At 35.7% G+C, this 13,804-nt stretch overlaps 1 protein-coding gene across 1 annotated transcript; it reads left to right on the plus strand.

The window, feature by feature from the left end:
* The first annotated feature begins 1,191 nt into the window (after positions 1–1,191).
* Positions 1,192–5,944, plus strand: LOC129260791 (beta-1,3-galactosyltransferase 5-like). Its single transcript, XM_064114264.1, has one exon. It carries the CDS (start codon positions 1,527–1,529, stop codon positions 2,637–2,639), a length of 1,113 nt encoding a protein of 370 aa, XP_063970334.1. The 5' UTR covers positions 1,192–1,526; the 3' UTR covers positions 2,640–5,944.
* The last annotated feature ends 7,860 nt before the right edge of the window (positions 5,945–13,804 follow it).

The following is a 13,804-nucleotide window of genomic DNA, read 5'->3' on the forward strand; positions in this document are numbered from 1 at the left end:
ATATTTTTTAAGTCAATTACTTGTACATCGTCCCATCCAATATTGTGACCTGTATTGAGGGCGTGTTCTGCTATACAGCTGAATGAGATGGATTGTTCAATCAGAGTTCTGCCCGTTTCTTCAACATAACAATTGTCACAATCTGTGCAGGTGATCTTATAGACAATACCTGACCTGTCGTTTTTTGGAACTTAGTCTTTTGGATGGACTATAATTCTGCTTCTGAAAGTGTTTGGGCTTTTGAAAGCAACAGTAATATCCTTGTCGGTCGCCCTCCACCCCCCCCCCCTTATTGGCGAAAGCTGGCTCCACCCCTATGACATAATTATACAGAACCCCCCCCCCCCCGTGCCCCCGGAAAATATCCTCACTACGCCACTGCCTCGCGCTGAGGCAGAGGAGCTCCGACACTGGCAAAACGAAATTTGTACCCCTTCTTCTGCTTTCAACAGCTGATTTTCCAAACTTTAAGGGATAGTCCAGGCTGGAAATATATCTCAATGAAGTAAAATTCACAGAGCAAAACGCTGAAAATTGATCAAAATCGGATAACAAATAACAAAGTTAGTGAATTTAAAGATTTGCATTATTCCGGTGAAACAGTTCCAGGCATGTCTTTATGAATATTCATTAGGTGGACTGATGATGTCATATCCCCACTTGTTTTTTGTATTTTATTATAGGAAATTAGGTTTATTCAGAATTTTTCTTCCAAGAACTAAAACAATTGGATTGACAACTGATGAAGTGCATTAGTTATTTATTGCCGCAACTTATTTCATCATAATGGAGACACATCATTTACACATGTATGAAAAAATGAAATATTCATGATTTCATGCAATAACATAAGAAAAGGGAAAGTGGAGATGTGACATCATCAGCCCACCTAGTGAATATTCATGACGATGTGCATACTACTTTTTTACAAAATATATATAAATTTAAAATTCAATAATAACCTTGTTATTTGTTATCAGATTTTGATGAAATTTTCAGCATTTTGCTATGTGAATTTTACTCTATTTATTTAGATATAAATATTTTCAGCCCAGACCATCCCTTTAAGTTTCACCTCCCCAAGATGTGCACCCCCGCAGTTCTACCCTATACCCCCCGCCAGGATGTGCACCTCCCCATGCTCACCAGCCTACGCCCTTTACCTGTACAAGTTCCACAAAAGGTATTCAAGAAAACGGCGACATTGAACAAAGACCTGTCATAAAAAGAACATATACAGCTTTACTGGGGTTTCACAAAAAAGGACGGTCCTTTTGTCCGGTGGTTAGGTATGTCTGATCAATGAACAACGTGGCTGGGGCTATTCATTTGTATTTAACCTCATTAGAAAAAAAAATCAGTTCATCAAATCATTGTTCGTTAACGCATATCCCGGCCTCTCTTAACTGCGTTTCCTCTTTGGATTCGGTTTTGTATGAGCATGGTCCATGGTATGACTGGAACAGACACAGCAGAACGACTTCGAGGAAATCTTCTCTTTAGGTCTCCCAATCTAGTAAATAAATATGGTGTCCAAAAAGAGAGCAATAATTTACATCGTTCTTGCTAACACGGTGTGTACATTTTTCTATTTATTCGGGACAACAATTTTGCATCTGGATAGTCCGCTTGAAACTCGTTCTAAAAAGAAAGATGAGACAACTACTGCATTAGACCGTCATGTTACACAGAGCATACCAGATAATGTTGGTGACAACGTGAAAGTAAACCCTGCCACAATCCAAAAGCCTTCCTCTAGAAAGGCACTTGGTTGGAGAAATGAATTTCATTGGGAGTCCAAAATAGACCAGCATGACTATCGCATCCTCATTAACCCTCGGAATAAATGCAAGCAGTCGGAAAATATAACTTTGCTTATCCTCGTCAAGACAAGAGTGAGTAGCATAAAAGAGAGGAATATAATCAGAGAAACGTACGGCCAGGGAATAGTGAAGTATAATGTGTCTGCAACGATTCTATTTCTACTTGGAAGAGAAAGTAAATATAATTCAATTGCACAGGTTGATCTCCAGAAGGAGGCTGATCTACACGGAGATATTCTTCAAGAGGACTTCATAGATACCTATTATAATCTAACCATCAAAACCATTATGGGTTTCCAATGGGCATCGATGTCCTGCAGTAATACTTACTTTGTAATGTCAACAGATGATGATTGTATCGTCGACGTCGTTAACCTTGCCAATGATCTCGAATCAAACACATCTTCGACGTTTCTTTCGAATTTTGCCCTGGCCGAGCGAGCAATCAACTGGGTTCCGCACCGCGATCCTGGTGATAAGTGGTACACTCCACGGGAATTGTATTCGGCTGATCGCTGGTTACCCTTTCCTCGAGGATACGGTTATGTTGTTTCCAGAAAGGTGGCTCATCTTCTTTACCAAGCTTCTCAGAAGATAGCTCCACCTGCACCCTGGGATGATGTCTACTGTGGTATACTCTTACATTCATTGGGGATAGAGATGCAAGATATCATAGTTTGGTTTAAGACCAAGCATACACATGCACCATTAAGAGCACCATTGAAGGTTCAGGACCACTATGTGATTGGGGGAAATGGAAATGCAATGAACATGATGAACACATGGACGGCAGTTGAAAATAGGTACCAGAAATAAACACGAAGATATATAAGTATATTATTATGATGATGATTTCCCGGAAGTTTCCTGATTCAAGAAATGTAGATGCTATACTATCAAACTTTATTGTACCCACAGTTCCTTCCCACCACAGTTGCTGAGTTGAATTCTTTTAGCCGAAATATTTGAAAAGTCATTTTCGCAAAATAATGTTGACCGAAGTATCAAGCTCATCGACGCGCTTTACACCGTGATGTCATCATCAGCAGTTGCACCTGCAGTGCACCGACCAACATCGCCACCATGACCAACGTATTGATCAGTGCTTCTTTGAATAACCTGTTTACCAAGGCTCTGGAACAAAGCTAATCTTGTTTACTTACTGGTTGATTTTATATTCCATCTTGCCTTTCTCTCCCGCACAGCTGGACATTTACTGGGAAAGCCTATAAAATTTAGATTTTTATTGAGTTTCTACAGTCATTTCAATAAAAAAGTGTTAGTGTTACAAAATATGGCTTATATGAATATCATACAGTGGGGATAACAGAAATGAAGCCTACTGGGTTATCCCCTTACAAATAAATAGGCCTACATTTAAAAGTACACTTGCACATTATACAGTTAAACACTAACAAGCAAAATTTTTATAACTATTGCATTATTGTCATAATCGTCACCTTCGTTTTCAGTATTATCGGCATTTCTGTTGATATTTATAATCTGTCATTATTGATGGTGTAGGCCTGTTTTTAATGGAAATTACTATTTCCCATTGCTTCACTAAACACATTAAAAATTAAACGCTGAATAACGATTTTAACCGCTTAAGAGCTATGATTTCAAAAGTGTATTTTCATTTGGTAGATAAAGTACTTTATACATAGTATTTAGATTTATCATTGTGTTGAATCCAGCATGCGAATGCATCATTCGAACAGTCACCAATGCACATTTTGTACCAACGAATTAAACATTCCTGTTATTAGAATGAGTGAGGAAATGTATTCATTCATGAACAAAGTTGAGTCAGTTTAAACTTTGCTTAACAGTATGTAATCCAAATGAAATGTATTTTGAATGTATACGAGAATGTGATCTAAGACCACGCGTGACTCAATTACTGTATGCTGAATACAATAGGCTTGGATTTATTTTTCTCAGTTTGGTGCGTAAGAATGGCTTGGTTTTCGGATGCTGCTGTAGCGGAGTAATTTTTTGTCACGTACATGGTCACTTAATTGATAATGCCCATTGTATGATGTGTTTTTGTAAGTCATAAAGGCTGATTTTGACCAACCGATCTGGGGTCGTTTCACAAAAGATGGTAACTTTGTCATTTGGTAACAACAATGGTGGCACAGCCCAGCAACCAATCACAACTCAAGGCTTCCATGGTGGTTACTGCAATGGCAAAGTTACCCTAGTTGTAAGTCTTTTTGAAACCGGGTCCCAGTTTCCATTCACATCGCTCTTCTAAAAAAATTCAAGGAAATTGAATCTGTATCTCTTGTCTTCACGAATTAATCTATTTACTCATGAGCAAATAGTTATAAGAATTTGCTCTTTCACTTTCTGGTGGATTAATATAATAATAATAAAAAAATATTTTATATTAGCCCTTTGAATTTGAAATGGCAGTTAATTGGTATATGCACTGCGTGTATAAGGAAACTTGGCCCTCGTTTCATGGAAGGGGTAGACTATAATTGTTTGCAATCTTGATTTCATATCGATATCTATGATTCATAAATGCACTTCTGAAATTAATTAAATTACTCTATGACATATATTTTGTAAACAATTTAAAGTTCCGCATGAATTATTAATTTCAGACGTTATGAGTTGACAAACTTCGAATTCGTCGGGTTTTTTAAAAGATGTGTTTTCAGACGCGAAAAGAGGTTCTAATTCCTATTTCCATACCTTTGACATAGGAGAAACCACGTGTTAGGGCTGAATAAACTTTGTTTCACATTGTTTACAATATTCTATCATAATTTTTCATTACCAAGGCTGTCTGAAAATTGGAGACCACTAATTAAATGACCTACAACGCCGTCCTTCATTGTAGATCGGACGTTCTACCGGCGTTCTACGCGTCTGAAGGCTCTTGTGGGCAACTGCATACGAATACTGTGTAGGTCGTTGGTGCATCAAAGAGCAAACTAGTGGGCCGTATGCATAAAAAGTAGCAATTGCTTGTGCTAGCCTTTTACTTGAATCTGTATGCATAAACATAAGCAATTGCTTGCAAGCAAATGCTTTTGCTAGCAAGCACAAGCAATTGCTTGATGTCCGCAAGCAATTGCTTAAAGATCAAGCAATTGCTTAAAACCGTATGCATAAAACAAATCTTTTACTTGTCTTGATAAGCAATTGCTTGCGTTTTTTCAAGCACCTCCAGACCAGCTTGAGCTCTTGCTTACTCATGGCATTCTCGTTTAAGGATTAAATTTTCATACCGTTTCAAGCTCCATATTCCAGAGGTTATGTTGTGATTTCATATCTAATCAAATTCCTGTTATTTTAGACTTTTTACGGCAATTTTTGTCCATCGATCTACACAGAAACCCCCCTGATGCTCTGCGCTGTTTTCCCCCTATTTGCGTAATAAAAAATACTTCTGCCAGGTCGGGAACGAAGCGTCGTTGTCCTACTGTGCGATGTTCGCACAACCGTAACGATCCTTTGTCCAACACATAAGCAATTGCTTAGGCAGTGCAAGCAAAAGGTTTCAGCACAAGCAAAAACTTGTGCATACGAATTTAAGCAATTGCTTGAACTTGCCCTTTTGCTTGACCAGCTCTTGCTTTTGCTTAAAGCATTTGCTTATAAGCAATTGCTTGTCTTTATGCATACGGCCCATTGTCTGTGCATATACCTTTAGTATTTTGACGCGTTATTTATCATTGTGCAATATCACGCAACTCAATTTTGATAAATTGCGTTGTAAAAAAATCAAATAGAAAATCACGGATACACAACAGGGAGTAAGTGCCAATGCATTGATAGCAGACCAAATCATGTACTTTCAATGACCATGCATCTCTGCTATATATTATACGTATATGACACCTATTTGTGTTATCAACACTTATTGAAATTAGAAATTGTGTTTTAAACTGCGAAAGAACAGTTGTCTCCTCGAGGCTAAAATTAATCTCACTCTGAATATGAATTTTCGATTCTCATGAAGAAAGATTAATGTTATGCTGTCTAGAAAAGGATCGTATTCTAATTTAATGTGAGATGAAGATCGAAATCAAAACATCGCCATAATGAAAATATATACATGTTGTCTTGACTAAGTACCTACTCTATTAAAGGGGAAGTTCGCCGTGTTTGTTTTAAGAAGAGCAGAGTAATATTCTTAGGGGGTATAAGGATTTGATGTAAATCTGACAAAGAAAAACAGTTATGATTTTGTTTTTTCTGTGACGTCATAGACGAGCAGCTTCTCTGTATGTCGTGTGATACAAAATGCTATTTTCTCAAAACAAAAAATGATAGTGATTTATTTGTGTGGTGGATCAGACGCACCGTGATATCCTTTTCTATAAGGAAAATATTAATTTTGTATTCATCATATTCCTCTAATAAACGTGAATTTATGTAATTTCTGTTATGAAATATAGGGGAGCTGCTCATATAATGAAGTCATATATTCAAATCTTTGCAAGTTCAAACCTCTCTTATTCTTTGAATTAAAAAAAAATGCTTTACCGAAATTTCTTATCTGACATTACTTCTTTTATCAAAGACAACTTATCATCATTGGAGAACAGTGCCCCTCTGACACATACAGTAGACTATACAGTGCGTCCCACAAAAAAACGAAACCGAGATATAGCAATGATTTATCATAACTTAATCACAAATACAATAGACAAAATGACCTACCCAATGTAAAGCTTATATAGAATCTCCTATTTTATCTGAAATTACTTAAGATTATTCATCATTCACGCACAAGTTAGCAAAAACAATTTGTTCAAAGAAAGGATACCAAAAACTAATTTGGCAGGGGAATCTGAATTTCAAAAAGAAAATCACATGCCTAAAAAAAAATCAATATCTGCCCTTTCATTTGATTCCTTAATCACAGAAATGTTCAAGAAGTAAAAAAAAAAAGTTCTGTTCCCTCGAAACAATGCTTGTATTTTCATACAATTTCCTTGAATAAACGTGTTTTCACCGGTTTCCAACTGAAGCTATCGCAGGGTTAACAAAAGACTTAATGCATGGCTGATCGTCAACATGGTCAACAAGAGTGAGGTTGGACGCTAGTCTGTAAAACCTCTTCATTTTATGAAATGGTTGAAATTCAAGCCTTATTTCAAGTAACCAGAGCTTTGTTATTTTATGACCATTTTTGTAATTGGGGTATCAAATTAAAGAGCAGATATTGAACTTTTTAAAAATGTGGTTTTCTTTTTGAAGCCCAGATACAGCCCGCCAAGTGACTTTTTGGTATCCCCTCTTCAAATTGTTTTTGCTCACTCATGCGTGAATGAGAAATAATCTAAGTAATTTCAGATGAAAGAGGAAATTCTAAGCTTTACAATGGTAGGTCATTTGTCTATTATGTTTGTGGGACGCACTGTATATTATTTTAACTGAAATTCTAATAAATGCTCATCGGATAAGGCTTTCTCATTATTCATTTCTAAATTTAGAATCATCCTTTAAAGTTGAATTAAGAAGGGGGTGAGTTTCCATAAATATAGGTTCTACATACAATATATAGTATATATAAGTTGTTCAAACACATAGCATGTCACAATAATCCTCTGCCTTCTCGATATTTTGCTTTGAAAGTCTATGAAATTAGCCACCTGTCAGAGCCCGAGAGACGAGTGTACAGAAAAGTCACTCGGAGTGTGACGTCACCGGGGGGAATTTAGTATAAGAGGTGCCTGAATGTCATACAGAAATGCTATGCAGAGAGAGAAAGATATTTTACAATTTTTTTTCAAAGCAACTCAAATCAAACAAATAGGACTGATATGTACAAATCTTTACTTTCCCTGTATAAAAAACAGTATGAATAACCACCATGAACTCTTCAATCATGATGTAAGATAGCAAACAGTGAGTTATTGAATGATATTTTCACTATTTCTCATTTATTTTATCACGATGTTCAATCAAGTGAGTAGCTGGAAAGTAATTCCGGCGGCTAGCTCAGCGCGCGCTGAACGCATAATACTAGTACACACAACACCCAGGCATTGAGTGTACTGTTATGGTCTGGTATGTCGACTTAGATCATGGCCGTGCAGCGATCCCCTGGCGTTTTTTCTTCTTTTCTTTTGTCTTTGACTCCACTTTTATATCCTCTGGATCATTTCCACTCATAGCTCATTCCACAGAACAATCTTGAACCAAACGTATAGTATTCTTTCTCGGCCTTCTGAGTTGTTTTCTATATTTAATTACGCTAGGGGTCACCGTCACACATACAAACGCAATTCGGAAGTGAGTTGAAGACAGAAAGATATATAGTAATTAGTATACATCTCTATGGTTGAATGAAGACAACAAGAACGGTATAGTACGGTAGCTCGACAGCTAGCTGCGCGCGCCGGAGCGGGCGGCCGGTCGGCACAAAGCAATTCCGCAACCAACTGTGTTTTTTTGCAAGAGCCGCGTCACACGCGGATAAATATGTCATAATAACACGTCTGCTACGGTATCGACTGGTGAGAAGATCTCGATCAAATTTCATATTATTCACCTTGAAATTATTCCTTTAGGGTCTATGGTATCATTCTGAGGGAATTCACATATTTGGAATAATAGTACGGCCACAAATATTTTAATCATTTCCTCTTTGCAAGTTCTATGGCTCGCAGATACAACTTCAACTGCATTTATTCCATATGAAGGAGTACGTGCATAGTACACAAAACGGCACTGCCTTGATTACTACACCGGGACCGAATACCCCCCGGTGACGTCACACTCAAAGAACACCCGTCTCGGTAGGCATTGCAGGAGCGAACTCAGGGAAAATGGGTAGGGATAAATCGTTCAAATTCACTATTTTGAAAAAAGAAAATGGGGGGTCGAATCACCTATTAGTGTTTGGGGGGTTGTAAGGTTGCTATTAATGTAAATATCTCAATATTTGGAATCGTCTTCTTAATTCAACTTTAAGAAAATCATCACAAATTCTCGTAAACCCAAAACCTAGAAAGCGACATGAATACTACAGCACTTATTATGGCGACCGAAGGCATATCTAAAATTGTGTTTAAAAACCAACAAAAGTAATAGACGGGTCAATTTACGACAAAAAATACCCTTACTCGGAAAAAATGGCAACAAATGATTTTTTAACGGTGTTTGTACTATTTGACCTCAGGAATAACACTAAAAATATACCAAAATCTGCATCCGGGAAGTGCGTTTCCGTTTTACACCCTGGCAAAGGCAATCTCCGCAAAAATAGCTACAAAGCGACTAGTGAAGAGTCTACACACGTCGCTGGTTTCGGTTTCTCCCATATCTCTATGGTTTCTCCCCACACTACTGCATCGACATTGAACTCCAGCACAGAGTTTTGTGGCTACACGGCCACGGCACTTGATGTACGTACATAGAGCAGTCATGAATTAAATCCGAACATACTTTTGCAGTGGCGTTTGTATACACAAGGAGGTGAAAAACCTAGAATTTTTTTAACCCATCGCGGATTTTTGCACATACCAGACCACTGACTTTCCTTGTAACTTGCCCCAATATATTATTTGACCCATTTAACCATGGCATAGACACAAAAATCATATTTCTGGATATTTAACAAACTATGCCGGTTGTTTTTTAAGTAGCAACAGCAATTTTAGACTCCATATTTGGAAGCCATTTTTTATTTTCGAACATACTGGACCACTGACTGTCCGTGTAACTTGTCCCAATGTCTTATTTGACCATTGAAAACATGGTATAGGCAATAAAAATCATATTCCCGGATATTGAACAAAATATTTTGTTGTTTTTTTAAGTAGAAACAACGTTTTTTTATTCAATTTTTTGAAGCCATCTTGGATTTTTTTAACATCCTGGACCACTTACTGTCCCTGTAACGTGTCCCAATGTATTATTTGACAATTGAAAGCATGGTCTAGACACCGAAATCATATCTCCCAGGTGGATATTATATGAGCTATGTCAATTTTAAGTATTAACAGCCATTTTAAACTCAATTTTTGGAAGCCATCTTGGATTTTTGGACACACCAGACCACTGGCTGTCATTGTAACTTGTACCGATGCACTATTTCACATCAAATCCATTGAATAAAAACAAAATTAAAGCCACTTAAGTAAGTAAAAGATGAATTTCGATTTTTTTTTTTTTTTTTTTTTGCCTCCGGCAGTCATTTTGGGCGCCATCTTGGAATTTCCTGGTACCCAGGAGTGCTAATATTCGCTCTAACTTGTATCAATAAATTCGTTTACCCACTGGACCATGGAATACGAACCCAAATATGATTCTGGGGTGGATAATAAGTGAGTTATATCAATTTTCAGTGAATGGCAGCCATCTTGGACGCCATCTTAAAAATAACTACTTTCCCATATGCGGATTTTGGTAGATTTTTAGTATGTTATTCCTGAGGTCAAATAGTACAGAAAACCGTTGAAAAAACATTTGTTGCAATTTGTTCCGGGTCAAACCATATATTGACCCGTCTATAAAGGCAGCTTGTAATGGTGAGTCATGTAGACAAAATAGGCAGACCTCACATCGTTTTTCCGGGGAAGGGAGTTGGTATTTTAAATAAATTATCCCAAAATATACATTAATGGTACCTGGTTACAAGATTCCCCCACCACTGATGTTAAAAAAATATATATATATATTTCTGTTTGATTTATGGTAAACTTTGTTACCAGCCTCTAATGGGCAAAAGGAAATAATATTTAATTTTTAAAAGGAGTCGTCTTTTTGCTAACGACTCCAATATTTTCTTTTCCCATGATGATATTAACCAACTCATTAGAATCGTAAATTCTGAACTAACAAAATAATGTTACAAATTGGATCAAGACCAACAAACTTTCGCTTAATCACCAGAAGACAAACTACATGCTTTTTAGTAATAAAATCAATACTATACCAGACAGTATTTTCTTTGATAATTTCGTTCTTAATAATGTTTCCACTACCAGATTCTTGGGTGTCCTTATTGACAACAAATTATCCTGTAAGCCTCATATCGATAGTATATGTAAAACACTTTCTAGAAACATTGGAATTATTAATAAACTCAAATATTTTCTCCCTTCTCGCACTTTGTTAATATTATACTACACCCTTATTCTACCATATATATCAATTACGGAATAATATTGCCTGCATGGGGATGTGCAGTACAAACATAACTAAATAGAATATTACTTCTCCAGAAAAAAAGCTCTAAGAATAATTTTTCAAACACACTTTATAGATCACATACTGATATCTTATTTTTTTTAAATAACATTCTCAAAGTAAGTGACATGTATCTTTTCGAACTTAGTCAATTCATGTTCAAATTAAGCAAGGACGATCTCCCCGCTATTTTCTCAAATATGTTCCGTAAAAATGAATCCGTACACTGCTACCCAACAAGGCAACGACACTATTATCACCTTCCTTTAACAAGAACTTGATTTGCAAAGAATTAATTTGTCTTCTCCGGGTCTGCCTACTGGAACTCTCTGCCTCAAGATTTTAAAGAATCCCCTAATATAAATATTTTTAAACGTAAACTGAAAAAAAAATGTTAATTTTGCAATACTCGTTGCAAACAGGTCAAGCTGAATAACTGATTTAATTATATTCGGCTTTTGTGTATATGTGTATTATAGGCGCTCATATTATATACATGTTTATTATTTGCTATTACTTTTTTCTTCTTAAAATTGCAATTAGCCAAAGTACCTGCTCCTGCTGCCCGTTTTCTTTCTACGTAATGTACATTGCACTTCTCTGTCCCTCCCCTCTTCTCCCCCTCTCTCTCTAATATTATAAAACAAAATATTTCTCACACGATCCATCAGTTACTTTTTTTGTAAAGTGCACAAAAATTGTTTGTATTCATTTTTAAACAAAAGTTCTATATGTCATTACGACCCAATAATTCTTTGTTGTAATTTTGTAATGAAACTAAGTTAAGGGCTTGCCTTTTGTACAAGCTTTGCTTTTTTAGGCAAGACCCTCCGTTTACTTTTAAATACAAATGTCATCTGAGGTAACTTTATTTATTGAATTGTGTTCCTTAAATCTAAGATTATGTTATATATATTTTATTATGTCTTGCAGTATTTTCGACCTTGTTATGTTATATTTATCATAATCATGTACAATTGTGAAACGGAAATCAATAAATCAAATCAAATATAGGCCTATATACATTTACCAAAGGAAAATAAAACGATGATTTCTCCGTTATCATGGTTATAAGTGCAATTGTTATCTCAGAAATGAATTTTTGATACGCAAATGCGAATCTGGATCGTTATCAAAGATAACCATGATCTACTCCCAAAATTTTATTTTGAAATTTCAGAACATTTGTTTTCTCTTACAAATTAGTCGCTTCCATTTATTACATGCATGTTAGAGCTGCAGTAGACGTGCACATAAACAATGCCGGTATAATAAGTTGTCATTCTCGCAATCAATAATTCTTGGATAGGGCTTGGCCCTTCCACCTGCATGTATCTCCCACATAATGGTCATATTGAACAATGTCCCGTTATTAAATCAATTATTGTGACATTATGTTGCTATCCCGAGGTGCTTTAACAAACAATATCACATCTCGTAATCTGGGCATGTGTTTCAAGTTTAAAGCGTACTGATTGAAATCAATACATATTGCATTTTACCTAACAAAAAGAAAACAAATTGTATTTCACATGATTTTATCATCAACCATAATTTTACATTCCCTGTTTTCAGTAGGCCTCTGCGAGAGACTTAAACGAGACCGAGCGAGAAAAAATGAAGATGGAAGTGAATGTTAGAGGTCATGATGGTAAGGTGAATAGTAGGCCATATTCAAAGTTTTATATTGTAAAAACTTTTTGTAATTCGGCTCTGTGCTGCGATGGAAGTTTTTATCTTAATAAACCATTTTGAATTGAAAACAAAAAATAGTCAGAATATGTGTAAAAGGCTACATAGACTACATGTATACCGCCATCATTTAAAATGATGAGTTTCATTTTTGAAGTGCAATGTTTGTATGATTTACATTATAAAGGTGCCTGGTTGGTAGACTGAATTTCATATTCGGATTAAGTAAGATTGTTGCTTTTAAATAAACACGAAAACCCATGCCATGCGACCAAACAGCATCACACTTTAAAATGTAGATTGACTCTTTATTTTGTATTTATTAACGAGGATGATTGTCAACCTCAAAGCCATGCATAATCCATAATTCTATATATATGTGACAATAATATAAGAACCATTATGTTACTGCTTACTTAAAAAAATATTACTATTATTTTGATCGACGCATTAAAAAATGTTTGTTTGATGTTTACTTTATTAATTATTAATCAATGAAATTGATTTTGGCCCTAATTAACACAGTGATAGGATACAGGATATCACTTTCAAGTTTCTCTCCTGAAATTTTTACATCTGTATAAGAATCGATTTATTCTTAATGTTTACATCTGGATAATGTATATAGGCGACGAGAGATAAAAACAGGTCTTTTGGCAATGGTTGGTGTGTTCATTGTAAATCGAGTCCAATCTTAAAAGTAGATCTAAATCGAGAAATATCAAACAAGCAATATGCGACATTACTTAAATTTCATTAAAATAAAAGTTTTGAAATCGAAAGCTTCGTCTTATTTCACAGACCGTTACACAGCACGAGTAACTTGCAAGATTATTGTGAGAGCTGATTTATTCATTTATTTTTTTTACATGAAATATATTTTTTCAATGTAGAATTGGTTGTAAAAAGCTCTTGATAACTTCAAATAATCGCAGTACATCTAAAGCGAAAAAGAAATCGAAACATTTATCTTAATTGGATACCGTCCATGCTGTGCAGACATGTATACATGTAGTTGTTATGTGAATAGGCTAAGTGTGTTTTTATTTTACATCTAATTTTGTTTAGTTCTAATGAAATTTTCATAATTTTGCTTGAGTGATTTTCTCTATTTTGATTTGAATCAA

Source organism: Lytechinus pictus, unplaced genomic scaffold, assembly GCF_037042905.1.
Source record: "Lytechinus pictus isolate F3 Inbred unplaced genomic scaffold, Lp3.0 scaffold_19, whole genome shotgun sequence".
In the NCBI taxonomy this organism is placed as follows: Eukaryota; Metazoa; Echinodermata; class Echinoidea; order Temnopleuroida; family Toxopneustidae; genus Lytechinus; species Lytechinus pictus.